The 18,346-nt window shown below is 41.5% G+C and overlaps 1 protein-coding gene across 1 annotated transcript; it reads right to left on the reverse strand.

Annotated features, from left to right (window-relative positions):
* Nucleotides 1-1,002: 1,002 nt before the first annotated feature.
* On the reverse strand, nucleotides 1,003-8,165 carry LOC121903341 (NLR family CARD domain-containing protein 3-like). The gene is made up of 7 exons (XM_042420272.1): nucleotides 8,090-8,165; nucleotides 7,672-7,900; nucleotides 4,855-6,622; nucleotides 4,576-4,749; nucleotides 3,938-4,111; nucleotides 3,779-3,825; nucleotides 1,003-1,648 (listed from the first exon to the last, which is right to left on the reverse strand). Exons 1-7 carry the CDS (start codon nucleotides 8,090-8,092, stop codon nucleotides 1,095-1,097), a joined length of 2,949 nt encoding a protein of 982 aa, XP_042276206.1. The 5' UTR covers nucleotides 8,093-8,165; the 3' UTR covers nucleotides 1,003-1,094.
* Between the last annotated feature and the right edge of the window lie 10,181 nt (nucleotides 8,166-18,346).

An 18,346-nucleotide genomic window follows, 5' to 3' on the forward strand; every position in this document is an offset into this window, starting at 1 on the left:
TTAGTGATTAAAAAGTCTTAATTCTAGCTACTTTAAGCTTTTTACTCATATACAGCTCAGCTTAAGAACGAACAATGAAGAAATTCTCACCAGCAAGCAGCCAGACCTCCTGCACACTCATTCACAAATCACACAACATCAACAGGTGACTGAACAACTCAATTAAAAATTGGATCCATTCCTGATTAATCAGGCTCTTTCCATGTGAGTCTGAGCAGCTCACTGTAATTCTTCAACAGCTTCAGGCAAACTGTCCAGGCAAACTACCTGCAGCACATTATATAATCTCTACTGCATTAACAGTTCTTAACAGTCCCCCGGGGCTGCAACAACAAGCCAAGCTGTTGCATTGGCTTGTAGTAAGTAGCTATCTACTGCTCAATAAACAAGGGAAACATAAATCTGAAACAAGGAAATTTAGACTCTGTTGAAAAGGACTGAATAAAATGTATTTTTTAGTGATGTGTTTAAAAGTACTATGCAATTTGCACATTATAATTTATTTTTCTAATATGCTACAGTATTTATCTTTGCTTTGCCACATACAGTGGTAGAGAATTGAAGATGAAACTTGGCCATTATCATTGGACCAACGCAATGTCAATGTTGTATTCTGGTTGTTGATTGGTTACAGAGGACCTCCTCTGTTGGAGCGTCATTTTACATTTGGCCAATAACAGATGAGCATGAAAAAATGAAGTACATTAAATTGATATAAGAGATCCCACCCTAAGGAGGACAGCAGGAGCCCATCCTCCTTTGCTCTCCTCTCATCACTTCACACACACTGCCCTCTCCCCTCTTGCCAGACCTGCAGATGTTGCTGTTGAGGCAATTTAATCAGAATTTCAATAATGGATTTTTTCCAAAGAAGAGAGAATAAATATTTCATTAATGATACTGAGATTTATTAATGGTTTATTTCAACCAATTACTCTTTTTTATATTTTTGTCTCCCTCTTGCTTTTCAAAAAAAGAGGAGGAGCAACATCCTCTGCCTCTATGGACGAGCCTCCACTATTGTGTGTGATGTTTGACTTCAGCAGCTGCTCTTCAGTCAGCAGAGTTTTTGTACACAGGAGAGACTCTCCCTCCTATAGTGGACACAGAGACACTGAACCTGACCAGACTGCAAACCCAGCATACAGAGGCTGAGTGAATGTGGTGTTGAAGGTGTGGAAGTGGATCAGTGTGTCAGAGGAGACTCTGTAGAAGGACAGAGTGCCAGCAGGACAGTCCACATACACTGCTACTCTGTTAGAGACAGAGGAGGAGGAAGAGGGGGGAGAGGAGGAGGAGGAGGAGGGGGGGGATGTTCCTGTCTTATTGTGCCAGACAGAGTAACCATCATCATCAGAGCAGAACAGACTCCAGGACTGATTATTCCTTCCAAACACACAGTCATCTTTGTCTCCTCTCCTTTTGATTCCTTTGTAAGTCACTGATATATAAACTCTTCCTCTCCACTCGACCTCCCAGTAATAGCGACCAGTCAGACCATTTCTACACAGCAGCTGAGGCCAGACCTCAAATCTGTCTGGATGATCAGGATATGACTGATCCTCCTCCTCATGTGTCACCTTCCTGTTGTCAGACAGTTTGAGTTTTCTGTTTGTTGTGTTTGTGTCCAGTTCCAGTTCACAGGCATCTGATGGAGAGAATGATAGACAATTTAGCCATTCAAACTTAAACCATCTCCATGACAACTGAGCAACTTCATCCGCTGAGGAAGGCCATGACATGTGACTGAAAGCTTTGGAAATGCAGAGTAAGTTGACCTTGTGGTGAGAATTTTTTGTCACATTTAATCTTAAATTTCATTCCAGCTGCATCTGATGTTTGTCTAAATGTAAATTCAACACTTCAGTTAGAACATCAACACTAAACCTTGGCACACCTGGATCCAGGTGTTTAACAGAAATACATCATCATACATTACAGGTGGGTGTGTTGGAGGCTGTGACAATCGTGGCCAATCACATTTGCTACTTTCATCCCCTTTAAACACAGCCTTCCCCATCATCACGCACTGACAGTTAAGGAATCCTGCAGACAGTTTTCCTCAGAGGAAACTTGTTGCTGTCTGGGACGTAAAAAGTTTCAAATATGAATACAGTAGCCAAAATGTATTGCTAAGAGCTGATAATTACTCATAATAATGACTTAATGTTAATAATGATAATGACTTCACTTCTCTGGGCATATTGATGATCCAGTAATCACCATCACACACCATGTTTTCCGTGAATAATAGCTCACAATTTTACTTGACATCACAATGATCACATCACATCACAATAACTACCTGCATTTAAATACATCCATAGTGCCATATCTAGTATTTTGCATGTTCTTTTTTTATTTCCTAAATTATTTTTAAAGTTTAAATCCTTTTACTTTGACTGTTTTACATGCAAAAATGACCATGATCCTGTGTATGTTTGGGGTTTTTAAAATAACACACTTTTGTATAAAATTTAACCCAAACTACTCTGTCTATCATGTTGATCATCACAGCCACATGTCTACATGGAGCTCCCCCAGCAACACTTAGGCCAGACCTATTGATTTGCATTAAAAACTGTACAGAATAATTAATCATAACTTTAAGAAAGTTATGTTTCATGTAGAATGGAGGTTTCTGTGGTTATTTTGCAACAGTGCTGCTGGTTGCACACAGTTAAACAGCAGATATGTGTGTGTAATTGTGTATTGAAAGTGTGAAAAATTATTCCAGTAGAGACTGCAGATGGCTTTCCAGAGAATCCCCAGTGTAAAGTAAAGGCCGTCAGTACATGATGTTAGCTGTTATGGATGACTGATGCATGGTAAGAATCATTAGTATCATATTTATTTATTCATTCATTTATTCAGTCAGTCTCAACGGGATCCATTCCTTTACCAGAAAACAAAAATTGTCTGGAAAGTTTAAAGACGAGCAAAACATTTGTGTGATCTCAGAGAGGTTTAAATGAGTGTGCCTTCACCAAATAAAGTGACAAAATAATGTGGAACATAATAGCGCTGAGCTTTTGACCTGCTCTGAGCAGGCGAGCAGTGGACAGTGTGAGGCGCACTCATTGTTGGCACCAAGACTACAGTGGACCACTGGGTTTGCATCACCACACCCTCTCCTCACCTCTCCTCCCACTGTGGCGCAAGGTGAGTCACCAAGATACTGAGTTGAGGACATAACCTCCGTGTGTTGCAGGAAAATAGCATTTTGCCACTGCGCTACTGCACTCTGAATTCTGCAGTGGCATGAAAATAGAGCCCAAACTGTGACTGCCACTGCCTCAACTGTTTGATAAACACAGCTCATATGTTTGGAATAGAATGCATCACATCTGCACCTGGAAAACAGGCAAAAAGCCTTAAAACAACTGACCCTAATTTTCTAAACACACTGACCTCCAGAGAACAGAAGAGTACACAATGACTTCTATCAGTCAAACTTCTAAAGTACAAGCTTATGAGCAGCACCTGAAGGCAACAAAACTCTTCTATAATATCACTGACAGCCAAAAGACCCAGACGAAGTTGGCTTCCTGTCTGCTCCACTCTCCATAAAATGTATTTACTTTTGTTGAATCACTGTGTTCAGTTTGTGGTGTTTGTCAATATTTCAATGAAGTGATTGAATTCTAACATCTTTCCAGCCACAATGACAGAAAACAGAAGCTAAATCCTGAATGAAACGTGTCATTGTACTTCAGTCCAACAGTCCAGTGCAGCATTGAGGCTGTGTTCTCGTAAATAAAACTGAAAACACACTCACACTTCTTCAGACCAGGTTTCAGTCTTTGCAGTCCACCATGGTCCATCCTGGAGAAAGAGACAAAGTCACAATCAGCTTCATACACCTTCATTCATATCCACCATTAAACATGAACCAGAGTCCCTGAGTTAGTCAGGCTGTCTGTCCATATGTCCATACCTGAGAGTGTCCAATCTCCAGTGTGGATCCTTCAGTCTAGCAGATAGCAGCTTCTCTCCTGAGTCTCCTGGATGATTGAAGCTCAGGTCTAGCTCTCTCAGATGGGAGGGGTTGGAGCTCAGAGCTGAGGCCAGAGAAGCACAGCCTTCCTCTGTTATCAGACATCCTGACAGACTGAACACACACATGAGTTGCTCTAATGAGCTTTAAAAAATTCTCAACTCAATAAATAGTATTTTGTCCTTCAGGCCTTTATCTTTGTTGTGTGCGTTACACTCGGCACCACCTGCTGGATGTTGGTATCATGCAGCTACATTTTAGGTAAGTAGTAGGAGAGAAAGCACATGTTTTTACTGGAGGCTGCAGTTGCTGAAGCTCAGGTTTTAATCTGATGCCATTCTGTTTTTACACTGGCAGAAGAAATGTCTTTAAAGTTAAATATTGTTCAACGGCAAATCTAAAGATAGTAAGAAGATTTAATAGAAATTTACTGATGTTTTATGTTCATATTTTTCATTCCAATTATATTCACTGTGTGATTATAGTGATTTAATTAGCCAAGTTAGTTTTCATCATATTTCTGATTTAATTTCATTTTGTGTTTAAAAATTCTCTTTTTCTGTGGTAATAAAAATGACCTGAGAGTTTCCAGTCTGCAGTGTGGACTCTCCAGACCAGCAGACAACTGCTTCACTCCTGAATTCCACAGGTTGTTGTTACTCAAGTCAAGCTCTCTCAGACTAGAGGACTGGGAGCTGAGAATTGAGGACAGAGCTGCACAGCTTCTCTCTGAGAGGTTACAGCCACTCAGCCTGAAGAGGAATCAGCAGAATAAAAGAAAACAATTGCAAACATCAGTCGTCTTCCTTGTCAAAAGAATAAAATACATTAATCTGGATAATTCTGTATGCACATACAGAGCTTTGTTGGAGGCTTTGACCACTGGCAGCAGCCTCAGAAGAGCATCCTCTGAAGCAGAGTATTTCTTCAGGTCAAACACATCCAGATCCTTTTCTGATGACAGTAAGATGAAGACCAGAGCTGACCACTCAGCAGGAGAGAGTTTATCTGTGGAGAGACGTCCTGATCTCAGGTACTGTTGGATCTCCTCCACTAGAGAACGATCATTCAGTTCATTCAGACAGTGGAACAGATTGATGCTTCTCTCTGCAGATAGATTCTCACTGATCTTCTTCTTGATGTACTCCACTGTTTTCTGATTGGTCTGTGAGCTACTTCCTGTCTGTGTCAGCAGGCCTCGTAGGAGAGTCTGATTGGTCTGCAGTGAAAGACCTAGGAAGAAGCGGAGGAACAAGTCCAGGTGTCCATTTGGACTTTTTAAGGCCTCGTCCACAGCACTCTGGTAGAAACTCCGGGATGTTGTTTTTTCTTCTGCCAACAGGTTGACTCCAGAGTAGGTGAATGTCAGATGGACATGAAGAGCAGCCAGAAACTCCTGAACACTCAGATGGACAAAGCAGAACACCTTTTCCTGGTACAGCGCTCTCTCCTCTTTAAAGATCTGTGTGAACACTCCTGAGTACACTGAAGCTACTCTGATATTGATGCCACACTCTGTCAGGTCTGATTCATAGAAGATCAGGTTGCCTTTCTGCAGCTGCTCAAAAGCCAGTTTTCCCAGAGACTCAATCATCTTCCTGCTCTCTGGGCTCCAGTGTGGATCTGTCTCAGCTCGTCCATCATACTTGACATTCTTCATTTTGGTCTGAACCACCAGGAAGTGGATGTACATCTCTGTCAGGGTCTTGGGTAGTTCTCCTCCCTCTCTGCTTTTCAACAAATCCTCCAGAACTGTAGCAGTGATCCAGCAAAAGACTGGCATGTGGCACATGATGTGGAGGCTTCGTGATGTCTTGATGTGGGAGATGATGGTGCTGGCCTGCTTCTCATCTCTGAATCTCTTTCTGAAGTACTCCTCCTTCTGCGGGTCCTTGAACCCTCTGACCTCTGTCACCATGTGGACACACTCAGGAGGGATCTGATTGGCTGCTGCAGGTCGTGTGGTTATCCAAAGGCGAGCAGATGGAAGCAGTTTCCCCCTGATGAGGTTTGTCAGCAGCACATCCACAGATGTGGACTCTGTAACATCAGTCAGGATCTCATTGTTGTGGAAGTCCAGAGGTAGTCGACACTCATCCAGACCGTCAAAGATGAACACAACCTGGAACTCTTCAAACCTGCAGATTCCTGCTTCTTTGGTTTCATTAAAGAAATGATGAACAAGTTCCACCAAGCTGTACTTTTTCTCTTTCAGCACATTCAGCTCTCTGAAAGTGAATGGAAATGTGAACTGTATGTCCTGGTTGGATTTGTCTTCAGCCCAGTCCAGAATGAACTTCTGTGTTAAAACTGTTTTCCCAATGCCTGCCACTCCCTTTGTCATCACTGTTCTGATTGGTTCACCTCTTCCTGGTGAGTCTTTAAAGATGTCCTCACATATGATGGTTGTTTCTGGTCTGTCTGGTTTCCTGGATGCTGTTTCAATCTGTCTGACCTCATGTTCATCATTGACCTCTGCAGTCCCTCCCTCTGTGATGTAGAGCTCTGTGTAGATCTGATTCAGAAAGGCTGGGTTTCCTGCTTTAGCAATCCCCTCAAACACACACTGGAACTTCTTCTTCAGGTTAGACTTGAGTTTATTTTGACAATGTGCAGCAGGAGTTCCTGAATGAACAAACAACAAATTAAATCAGTGAGTGGATCCTTCAGAAAGTCTAGAAATGTGAACATGTAAGTGTGTTTGTATAGTTTTTCCTCTTCCATCAGTTTTATTCAGCTCATCAGTGGAGGACAAACAGCCTCTGATCTGATGCAGATGTGTGCATACTAGTGCAGTGCCCAGTCAAGATGTGCCTGTTTGGGATAGGCTGATTGCTTATTATTTCTTGAGAACTATATATATATATATATATATATATATATATATATATATATATATATATATATATATGTATATATATCAATTGACAAACATATCAGCAGGGCCCAAAATTCCCACCCCACTGTGATGTGACGTTGTTTGTATCAAACAGTTCCCGCTACATTCATACACAGAGCTGAGCAGCTCACTGTTCTCTTGTTCATTCAAACTTTATTAAACATGTCACGTGTCCAAATTGCACCAAAAGAGTGTCTGTCTCCTCAGTTGATGGTTTTTTATTTGTGCTCTAGAGCATAACCACTGTAAAACAATCAAAAAATAACATTGTATTTCTGTCACTCACAGGTTCTCTCTCTCTCAGATAAAGCCTTCTGGCACTGTCGCGTGCTTGTGCTCTCAGTTTGCTTGCCCTCTCCCTCTCTTTTTCTCTTGTCTTTTTTTAAAATGCGTCAGGAAACCCACAACAAAGCCTAACTTTTATGAATGAAATGAAGAGAATTGTCCTCCTCTTGTCTCTTTCATGGCAGGGTTGTACAGATCTGATCATGACATGCCTTTGCAGAGCCCAGAAGCCCTGCCCTGCTGCTGCAGAGTGGAGCAGCTGATGGCTTTTTTATTCAGAGTTTAAATTTATTAATATTTATTGGGCTGCTTGTCAAAATTGCACCGAATTCGACAAGGCGCTCTCTTTTTTCCCCAGCCATACACCTTCAAGAGATATGCAAAGGACACACAGACATACAGAGATTCCTTGCTTTAGTAGATAGATAAACCTCTCCCATGTTGCCTCCATTTCCTCTCCATCATGTTAAATCTGTTAAAATCCTCTTACTGGTCTGCAGACGGTCAGCCAGCTCCTCCTGCTTCATTCTCCTCAGGAAGTGCACTGTGATCTTAAGAAATGCCTCTTTGCTGCACCTCCTCTGCTCCTCCTCCTCACCATCCAACACCTCCTCATCCTCACTCTGACTCTCTATGCATTCTGGGTAATCTGGACTCAGACCCCTCTGGACTCTCTTCAGCTCATTCTTCACAAAAGTGATGATGTTCTCCTCCAGCAGCTGGAACGAAAGATAAACTAAACATTTAATATAAACTGGTAGAGCACAACATGTGATCCATCTGTCAGTCTGAAGGCCTGCTGGTCTAAACAGAGCAGCATGGACATTGTAAGGACCTGAATGGTACTTCAGTATTTCGTCTTTGCTTGATCGAGTTAATAGGAGAGGAGTGATTGTATATGTACACACCATAAATATGGTGTCCAGGTGTGTTTGATGCTGCTGGGTAGACTGATCACTGGGAACCTCTGAGCTCTGTTGGAGAACTCTGTGGACAAAAAAAATGTTTAAGGACATTAATGACCCAAATTTGCACACAGCTGAAGTTCTGTTATGATGACAAAATGAACTCCTTTAAATGCTGATCTGATTACTAGATGTCAAATTCTTATCTTTGATCAACAGATTGTCCAATACTAAAGCTGATCAGATGACCCATAGCACGGAGGAAAGTCTGCTCTCTGCTGCTGCTTTTTGATACATACAAAGGAGTGACAAAAAGCATGTAGTTGACACCCCAAAAAATGCAGGATTGACTTCCAGTTGAAATGTCAGAATCAAACTGAAGAGAGAAAGATTTGGCCTAGTGGGGGATAAAGCAGCCTAAACCCCCTAAACGTTGAACTGAGAACACCCAAGATCCATCAGATGCAACAAAAGCTTTGAACCCTGAAGCATCAAGTACACGGGAGCAAATGAAGATCAGGGAGTTTAATCACCCCAAACAGCCAATGTACCAACTCTACAAATATCAACTGTATGCTAGCTATCAATGTATGCCCTGACTTTGTGTGTTTGTGTTCAGCTCAGCTTCTGATTCAGCCTCCCTCCAGTCTCTCCTTTATCCTCTCTGTACATTTCGCTCTGGTTAAAACGTTTTAAACTCATGTGGACATGTCTTCAAATCAGTTCTAAACAGCCCAAGCGATTTCACATTTAATCGCATATTTTCCTTGACTTTATATGCAATCACATCACCTCTAACATTCACTTTGTATTGTTTCTGAACACCCAGTTAGGGAGCAGGAACTAGAGGTGGTTGGCCTATTGTGGTGGCCGTGGTGAATCACTTGAGTGTGATCTGAGGAAGCCCAAGAGGTGGGGGAGCAGCAAGAGCCAGCTCTGCTCTGGGCTGCAGTGGAGGACCCAATAAAAAGTACAGACCAAGAGGACGGCTGTGGCACTAGCATTTGCCAGAGGAGAAGAATCCTCAAATTGTGTCAAAGTGTCCTTAAGCAAGACACTGAACCCCAATTGCTCCTGTTGATTAAGCCAGTGCATTGCATGGAAGAACCAAAGCCATTAGTGTGCGAGTGTGCAAGTGTGTGAGTGAACGCATGAATGAGAGGAATATTGTAAAGTGCTTTGAATAAAAATGCCATATAAATGCAGTCCATTGACCATTAACCATTTAGAAATGCAGCCTAAATCTCCCATGACTGCTGTGTAAGATCTTGAGAATTATCTGATGTAAGGCAATTGTTGCAGAGCAGTGAAGGTATGCAGTCTAATTCCCAAGAAGGCGAGCTCCAACATGATCGAGCAGTTCAGATGGATATTCTTTGCTCTCATAGTCAGAGTTTTCAGCGTTTCTCCTCAAGGACTCTTTCAAAGACATATCAGTGCAGAAAGGAAGGATCACCCAGCTCATCAGGAAGGCACTAAATCTTAGAGAAACCAGTCAAAAACCTTGGCAAGATCTTTGACTGCAGTTTTCGAGATACAGCTGCTGTTCAGTCAACCATCCAGGAACTTGTGGCTCAGCTCACTAGCGTGCACAAGTCAGGTTTATCTGGCTTACCTGTAAGCAGCCTGAACAAAGAGTTCATGGTCCCCTGAGAGATCCTGCAGTACCAGGACTCCTTTGACACTAAAGTGTTGGGCACAGGCATGGATGTGCGATCAGAGAGGAAGTGGAGATGCTAAGAAGCAGTGAACATTGTGAACATTGTCGAGGTTGAGGCATAAAGCTCTGATTGACATGGTAGTGATAGATTGGGCAAGACTCTTGAGTTTCTGTACCATTCAGTACAGGCCCGGAGCAGAGACAGGCTCCATTTAGTCCTGGAGGATGTTTGGACAGGCATCAATGAGTCTTGCAACACAAATATGGTGAGTATGGGTAAGCAGGGAGCATGGACCCAGTGAGAGAGTGAGCTGGAGTGGAAGCTCTCATGCTCTTTCCAACACATTAAGTTCATGATCCAGGCTGTGTATGATGTGGGAGCAGGAGTGAGGCATCAGTGTGTCCTTTTTACCCCATTCAGGGAATCTTTGAGCACATCCTGAGCAGCTGTGTTTATTGTGAAGCATGTGAAGTGGACTCAAACTAGATTTACATTTACTTAATACATTTGGTAGACACGTTTGTGTAAAGCGATGTACAATTGAGGTACAATCAAAGCCACAGTAGATCAACAAGTTATAGTTTCCACCTGACAGAAGTCCCACAAGGTTGAAGGTGCATGAAGTAACATACAGTAAACATACAGCAAAGACAGAAACGATGGATTGAGAAGGAGGAAGAGAGACAGGAAGAGCATATTAGATGAGTAGGTTCTCTTAGAAGTCGCAACAATATATTGTTTAGTTTGACAACAGTGTATGAAGCTCTGAACCAGGAAATGATTCCTCCTAATAACAAATTTCAGTTTTACATTCTTACCTTTCAACAGCAGGTTGTCCAACTTTAAAGTCAATAAGACGACCCATAGACCAGTCACTCTTCATGGACACACAGCTGAGTTCAGGAGAGTCTGCTCTCTGCTGCTGCATCCTGATACAAATAAACAATTAACAAATCAAAGAGTTTAAAAACTACTAATTTTGACCAGACTTTCAGCAGCTGAGGTTTCAGAAGCAGAATGAAAATCAGTAAGAAGGGAATGGATGAGAAACGTTCTCCTGTTCATCAAAATGTCATCTTATGAAAGATGCTGACTCGTCTTAGTTGAGTAGTTGACTAATCAGTCACTGAGGTCTTTGTTAACTCAGAAAGTTGGTAGTTCATTGAGTTAGTATGAATTATTATTCAATAGTTGAGTGTCAGATCTGACAGTGAGTCTGAGTAATAATGATGGAGTGATGTGAGTGGAGAACAGTCATGAACAGTTAGAGATCCTCATCTCACCTTTGAGCTCTGGTCTGGCTGTCATGTTCCCCAAACCGAGGGCTTTTAGAGGGAGGGATTCCCTCCTCTCTGTCCTCACACTGATCCATAGCAGAGAAAAAGCTGCTGGGAGAGATGTACTCAGTCACTACAACAAAGTTTCATCAAAGGACACATAAGCTCTCATTCATCATTCTAACATGTCACAAATACTGTAGAAAACAGTGAAGCAGCAGCTCTTCCTGTCAGACACACTGACCAGGTCCATCTGAGGACTCTGCAGCCTCTGGGACAGTTCACAACATGGATTGCAAATGAGCTTTCAGTCAAACCAAGTCTGTTTCAGTGTTGGAGGATGGTTGTGTTTTGAACTGAAATGCACCACAGCCAAAGTTCATCCAAGCTGTCTGACCAGTTCAGATATGTCATGCATTTTTCACTGATCATGTGAGCTTAGATTACAATCAAAGTGCTGAGAACCTGAGAACCACTAAGAGTAATACAAGGAAATCATTCTCAAAGTGCCCTCCTTTAACTCATAAAGAAATAAATAATCGAGCATCAAAATCTTCTGTAAAACCTGAAGGATTAAATAAATATTGTGAAATAGACAACCATAATTCAGAAACATTTCTGCTGTTCAGTCAAACAGTGATTCAACACAATGTGATCAATGTGATCGTTCATCAGACATTTACAGATTTCTCTGGTAGGATTCTCACCTGCTGAAGTCACTTCAGGTCAACTTAAAGACACTTTTCACTTTCATGTGTAGAGGAAACACGGGGAGAGGAGAAGCTGCTCATTCTCCCTTGTCAGTCCTGGTGTCTATGTGCATTTGATCTAAGAACATTGTTGCATCCTCATAACTTAAGAGCCCACGCCTAAAGTGAGTGACGTCAAAACCAGTCTAACCTGTGGCAGAAACCCAGTCTGTGTCGGAGATATCACACATCACATCATGTAGTTCTACTATCTGTCCACTAGATGTTGCCAATTGAACATCTAATGAGCTAAAGATAAGGTCAGCAACATCAGCTACTGTTAGCATCTCTGACCAACAACATTACTCAGACTCTGTGTCAGACATAAATATTTCTGTTCTCTGTATCTCTTCTTCATTAATTCATTAAAATCAAACAGAATCTGCAGTTGATGAGAAAGGTTGTACAATAAATAATCTCCACAATGGCAGGACAACATAACATAATAAAAGCCCCATCACTCCTCTAAATCCCCCCTCACAGGGGTTCCCCTCAGCTTCTTCTTCACTAATGTTTTGGTTTTGACATCAGCTCCTATAGTGTTTTAGGACTGAAGAAGTTGTGTTGAGAATATCAAATGCTGAATGTACTAATAAATAAAATAAATAAAAAATAAAACTCCAGCTCATTGAGAGTAAGACACAAGTCCTTATTAACACTGGGCCTCTGTCTTCAAATCTCTGTACACATGTCATAAATCTGGGTGTCTTTTTTGTTAAAATTGTTAAATAAATTCTGTCATTAGCAGCAGCTTTTTCTACATATGTTAGACTGCAAAAATAAACCCTATGTTGTCCTCACGCAGTGTAGCATACAGCTTGTGCAAGGTTGTAGGAGTGAGGGTCGACCATTCTCAAGCACAGTTGTTTTGAAGGTGTTGACAGTCTGCCTGTGTGCACTTCCCAAACACACTTCTCCAACTAGCACCCATCCCAGGTCTAGCCGTTGCGCAAAGGGGGCATTGTGGGGCCCGTTGACCTGTTCCCTGACCTTGTGCACTCTTATTACATCCCTGCCGAGCAACAGGAGGATCTCAGCAGTTGGGTCGATATCAGGAATGTGCTCTGCTACTTTCGCAAGATGAGGATGGTGTCGAGCTGCACTTGGAGTCGGGATTTCAGACCGATTGTCGAGTATATCATTGCACTCGATGAGTGGTGGGAGAGGGATTATAGCCCTTCCATCCAGCGACTCGATAATGAAGGCTTCAGCTCTACGCCCAGATGCTTCAACGGTGCCAGAACACGTCTTCAAATAGTAGGAGTATGGTTCACACTCTACATTAAATAGCTCAAATAAACTGGACCGTGCCAATGACCTATTGCTTTGGTCATCCAAGATGACGTAGGCCTTAACGTGAGATGCAGGTCCAGGATGCATGGCAGAGTCATGATAGGTGCTCTCACATTCCATACACTTAACTGCATTTTGGCAGTCCTTAGCAAAGTGAGTGGTTGAGCTACAACACCTGAAGCAGATCCCTCTTTCTTTGAGAAAAGTCTTTCTTTCTTCCAGGTTCTTTGCTCTAAAAGCTTTGCACCGTTTAAGGGGATGTGGCTTGCTGTGTATTGGGCAGCTCTTATTTGGGTCACTTACACCTTTCACATTGCTTGCACGTGTGTGTGTAGAATCAACATCCGTCTTGTGAACCGAAATGGGGTTCCTTGTGCCTTTAAAAGGGGCCCTTTCGAACTTTGTGGGTGAGCTGCAAGCACTTGGGATAGAAAAGCTGGGGTCGTTTCTCTTCCGTGCCTCATAACTTATGAACTGGCTGAAAAATTCAAAGGGTGGAAATTGTCCTTTATTTTCTTCCTTATGTTTTGAACCAGCTGAAATCCATCTTTCTTGAAGCCCATAGGGCAATTTTGCAACTATGGGTTCGATACCACGTGCAGTGTCCAAGTAGGAGAGAGCTGGGAGGTAACCGTCCTCCTTAGCACACTGTACTTCCATTAGCAAATCTGATAGTTCCCGTAGCTTCACGTGTTCTTTTGCTGAAACTCTTGGGAAATTGCCAAGTCGGTCGAAAAGAGACCTTTCGATCATTTCAGGTGCTGCATAACATTCCTGGAGGCGATCCCAGGCCTTCTTAAGTGCTGTGACTGGGTTTGTTATGTGTACTGACCGTATACGCTTCACATGATTGCTGGATTCTCTACCGAGCCATTTTATCATCAAGTCCAACTCCTCAGTAGGTGTGAGGCCTAGCCCTTGTGTGACATTGGTGTATGAAGACTGCCAAGCACGATAGTGTTCAGGCTTATCATCAAACTGATATAAACTTGAATTCACCAGGTCACGCCGAGCCAAGTACTGCACCAGGTGTTCAGTTGTGGGTGCACTGTAGGAAGCTGTAGGCATGGACTTTGGATAGAAGGGCTGTGCTGACTTGTTCAGGTTGGACTGACACTCTTTTGAATCACTCTGTTGGTCAGGTGCTCTGTGCGAAGCCTGATTTTCCATTTTGACTGCTGGCGGGACATACACATAGTCAAAAATGTCAGGGTGGCTAGTGACATTAGCATATGATGTTTCATTTGGAAATGCAGGGGTCCGATGTTCTGGATTAAAGGAATTGCGAGGGCTAAATAATGTCTCATTTGCTGGGGGCTGACTTTTTGGTGAGTGAGCTTTAATGGCTACTTGATCTGGGAAGTCAGTTGAAGGACAGCTTTTATGTGATTGTGGGTCAAAGTGAGAGGTAATGTAGTCACTTGTCTGCTCCATTTTGTCTTCCTCTGCTGGGCCTACCTCATCTAGCACCAACGGACATGCCTGGGCATCTGCTGATTCCCACACGGCTGCTTCAGCCTCTGCTGCTGCTGCTTCTCGGCGTATAGCAAGTTCTTCAAGCTCAGCATCCCTCTTTACTTTCTCAAAGTGATATGCAGCATCTTTGTCAGCCTTTATCTTCTGATATTCAGCTTCTCTGTCAGCTATCTCTTTCTTCTGCTCAGCCTCCTTAGCTGCTCTTTCTATCTTAGCTTTAGCTTCTTGTTCAGCAAATGCAAGGCGTGCTTTAGCTGCTTCTGCTTTGGCACGTGCACGTATTAATGAACCACTTGACGATGCAGATGACCGTGAACTCCTGCTAATCACTGAAATCTTGTCATTTTGTTTCCCATCCATCTTACCACGATGTACAACACCAGCCTTTAAATGTCTTTTCACTATGTTGTCCTCACCACAGTGTAGCAACTGCAGCTATACAACTAGCTAAACTCTTCTCTGCAAATGATTGACTTGAGGCATAGTGAGCTTTCTTTTGCTGTTTACTGTTCCTCTTTTGTATCATACAGGGCAGAGTGAAAACTGTAACACAAAAATACAAAACAAATTCCCATTTTACTTTCCAACATGTGCTTTCCTCCATGTAAATACATATAAATGAAATATTTTAATACAAACCAATCAAATTCTTTTTCATGTAAATAATATATCCTTTTTTAACAATTATTTATATTCAACCATGAAATTATATACTTACGACATTGCCTCTGTGGCGTTTACAGCATGAATTGCTTTGGATGAACACAAACACAGGAGAACTGATTCAGCTAGCTTCTTCACTACTAACAGGAAGCGAATTGTACACACGTGACTCCCTCAGTAGAGAAAACCCATTTCAAAATAAAACACATTTCAAAATAAAGGCATGTACAAACTTAGGCCATAAAGGCAACACAAACCCTATCTTTCTTTTTTTGAGATCTGGAGACTGTCTTACATGCTTTTGTTACCTCACTCCAACTCTCTTTATGTGGGAGTCAGTTGCTTGCAGCTGCTTCAAAAATGCAGCAGTGAGACCTCTCACTGATACCAAGAAAAGAGACCACATCTCTGCTGTACTGCCGTCCCTCACTGGTCACCAGTCAAATGTAAAATTAATTTTAAGATTCTTTTATTTGTTTTTAAAGTTCTAAATTCTTTGGCACCAGCCTACAGAACATCTCTGATCTCCTCAGTCTATATTCTGCATCCCAACACTGATGTGACAAAGGATTTTCTGTGGAGGTTAAATGTTTTTCACATTACCTTCTCAATGATCTGTTGGTACGAGAATTTAAAAGTACAAAACAGGAATCAATTAGGAAACACTGTGAAGGCAGCAAGTAAAAGCAGAACTCTCTGTGTGAGACATTAATAACACAGGGATACAACTTTCCAAAAATGAGGTGCAACAAGTTCAAGTTTTCATTTATCCCATGTGCAATAAATGTTCTTATTTCTAACACATAATAAACTGCCTCTTTGTTGCTGACACAGCTCAGCACTTTATTTTTTCTTATCTTTATTCTTCTTGTTGCTGTCTTCATTGCTTTTAACATCCATCCTTTAATTTAGTATGAATTGCATGTATAGTAGCACCACTTTAATGTCTTTTATGGTCTAATTGTATTTTTATTGTGTTTATGTTTTCATGGTTTTTGGAGGAACCACTGTTATTATTCTTTGCAGCTGTTTCTAAATAAATTAATGTGACCAAACTCCTCATAATAAAGGAGCATGTCACCCAGTGCAGCCGCGTGGCTCACTGACATGTTTTTAATCATTTTTGGACAACAGAGGTCTATGGCACAGAGGAATAAGATATATCAGGCTTGCAGTAGTGGAAGACGTATTCAGATCCTTTACTTAAGTACCAATACTGCAATGTAAAAATACTCCATTACAAGTAAAAGTCCTGCATTACTTAAGTAAAAGTACGTGACATGAGTATTATCAGCTTGATGTAGTTACATTTCTCTAAACTATATATGATGAATACTCAATTCTATACTATATTGTAGCCCATATACTCTATAGAGTAGTGTCACCTTCATGATCAAAGTGACAAGTAGCAATGTGTAGTCGCAGAAGAGTGAGACGATCATAGAGACACACTGCTGTCTGTAGCATTCCTATAATATTTCTAAAATATTTCTATGATCATTCAGTAGCATCTCTGCTGCTGAAAATACACCCCTAGACCAAGCCACCGCTGTAACAAAATATTTTGGGGGAGACATGACTACAGATATAGTTTTAACTGTAGATATTTGGCTTAACCTGGGAGTGGAGCAGGTAATGTGACTAGAAATTAATCTGCACTAGCCGCACGAAAGCATCTCAACACACGGCTCACGAAACTCGGATCAAACTGTCAAACTAGGCAGTGCTGATCAAATATAGTACAAGATTCTGTTACTGCGTTGCCTGTTTCTGGCCCAGACCTGCCAGAAGTCCCGTTTTTCCCTGGTTTCTCCTGTATTTTAAGGCCATCTCCCAGCGACTTCCTATTTTGTTCTTTCTCTTGGGAAACACCCGTAACTTGCATGGCCCTCATACTTTATTATGAATCATTGTCATACACAGATCCATAAGTTTTGTATGTATGTTTGATGTTACCCAAGTTGCCAGATTGTCTATGAAATACAATCTATACACTCATTCCACATGAAATACTATTCAACCTATCTGTCACCACAACCCGATTTAAGGGAATTTGCACAGCTGCTCTCTGCACAGGCAGTTTTTCCTCCTGTCTTCTGTCCTCCTCCCACTGCTTCTGATGTGTTTCACTGCCTGCATTTACTGCTGGTAGAGAGGGGGGCTAGTTTGTCTCAGCCAGCAGCTAAGTTTACAAGAATTTGCCAAATTTTAAGAGACATGGCAAACTCAGATAAACAGTTAAGTTACATAAAGACAGCTTTCGTGTTATCATCTTAACCAGCTTGCTGTGATTGTGTTAAACATACTGGCGGTAGATGGGACGCTGCAGGCGAAGCAGTTGAAAATATCACTTTTCTACATATTTATGCTTGTTGAGCAGGGGGTTTGATAAAGTTATTGGCCTTTTACTCATAAAGGTTTTGTTGCACTTACAGTAACGAGTGTGGTTGACATCAGCTCAAGTAAAAACATTACCTTTCACTTCACCCCCTGCCGACAAAAACCTCTTGTATTTTGAATGTAAATGCTGGGTATTTTCTTACCTCAAATGTTTTTAGAAACACATTTTAGTGTACTGTTTAGCTGTAATATGAGAAAATTTGTGACCCAGCTGCCATGTTGAAAACAGATGCAGGGAGGACAGGGAAGGACTCATATGCACTAGCATGCACGCTTGGACTGGCTATCACAAAAAAAAGAGAGATGCTGGGATGACAACACACACAGAGGGAGTGTGACTTCCTTCTCTGCTCAGGATGCCATTACTATTACGCTATATCTTTACAGAATGTCATGTATTGCACCTTTATATATTGTAGTTATATGTTGTATATTAATATACACTTACAGGCCACTTTTTTAATATTTTATTCATATGGCACATTTAATTACAAGTAAACTCAATGTGGTTTACAGTGGAAAAACTAAACATAAAAATACAGGCAATTTTATATTCATTTATAATACAAATTGTTTTCAAAGACAAAAACCCCTGACTGGTGAAAAGGCTGCTTTTTTAAAGACATTCAAAACATTTCTACACATTGAAGTGCTAATTTTAGCCCTTGAGTGGTTAGGAATGTGTCATTTTACCAACAAAGTTAAACAAACAAATTCATAGTATTGTTCTGTTGTGACAAC

This window comes from Thunnus maccoyii, chromosome 1 (genome assembly GCF_910596095.1).
Source record: "Thunnus maccoyii chromosome 1, fThuMac1.1, whole genome shotgun sequence".
Lineage (NCBI taxonomy): Eukaryota > Metazoa > Chordata > Actinopteri > Scombriformes > Scombridae > Thunnus > Thunnus maccoyii.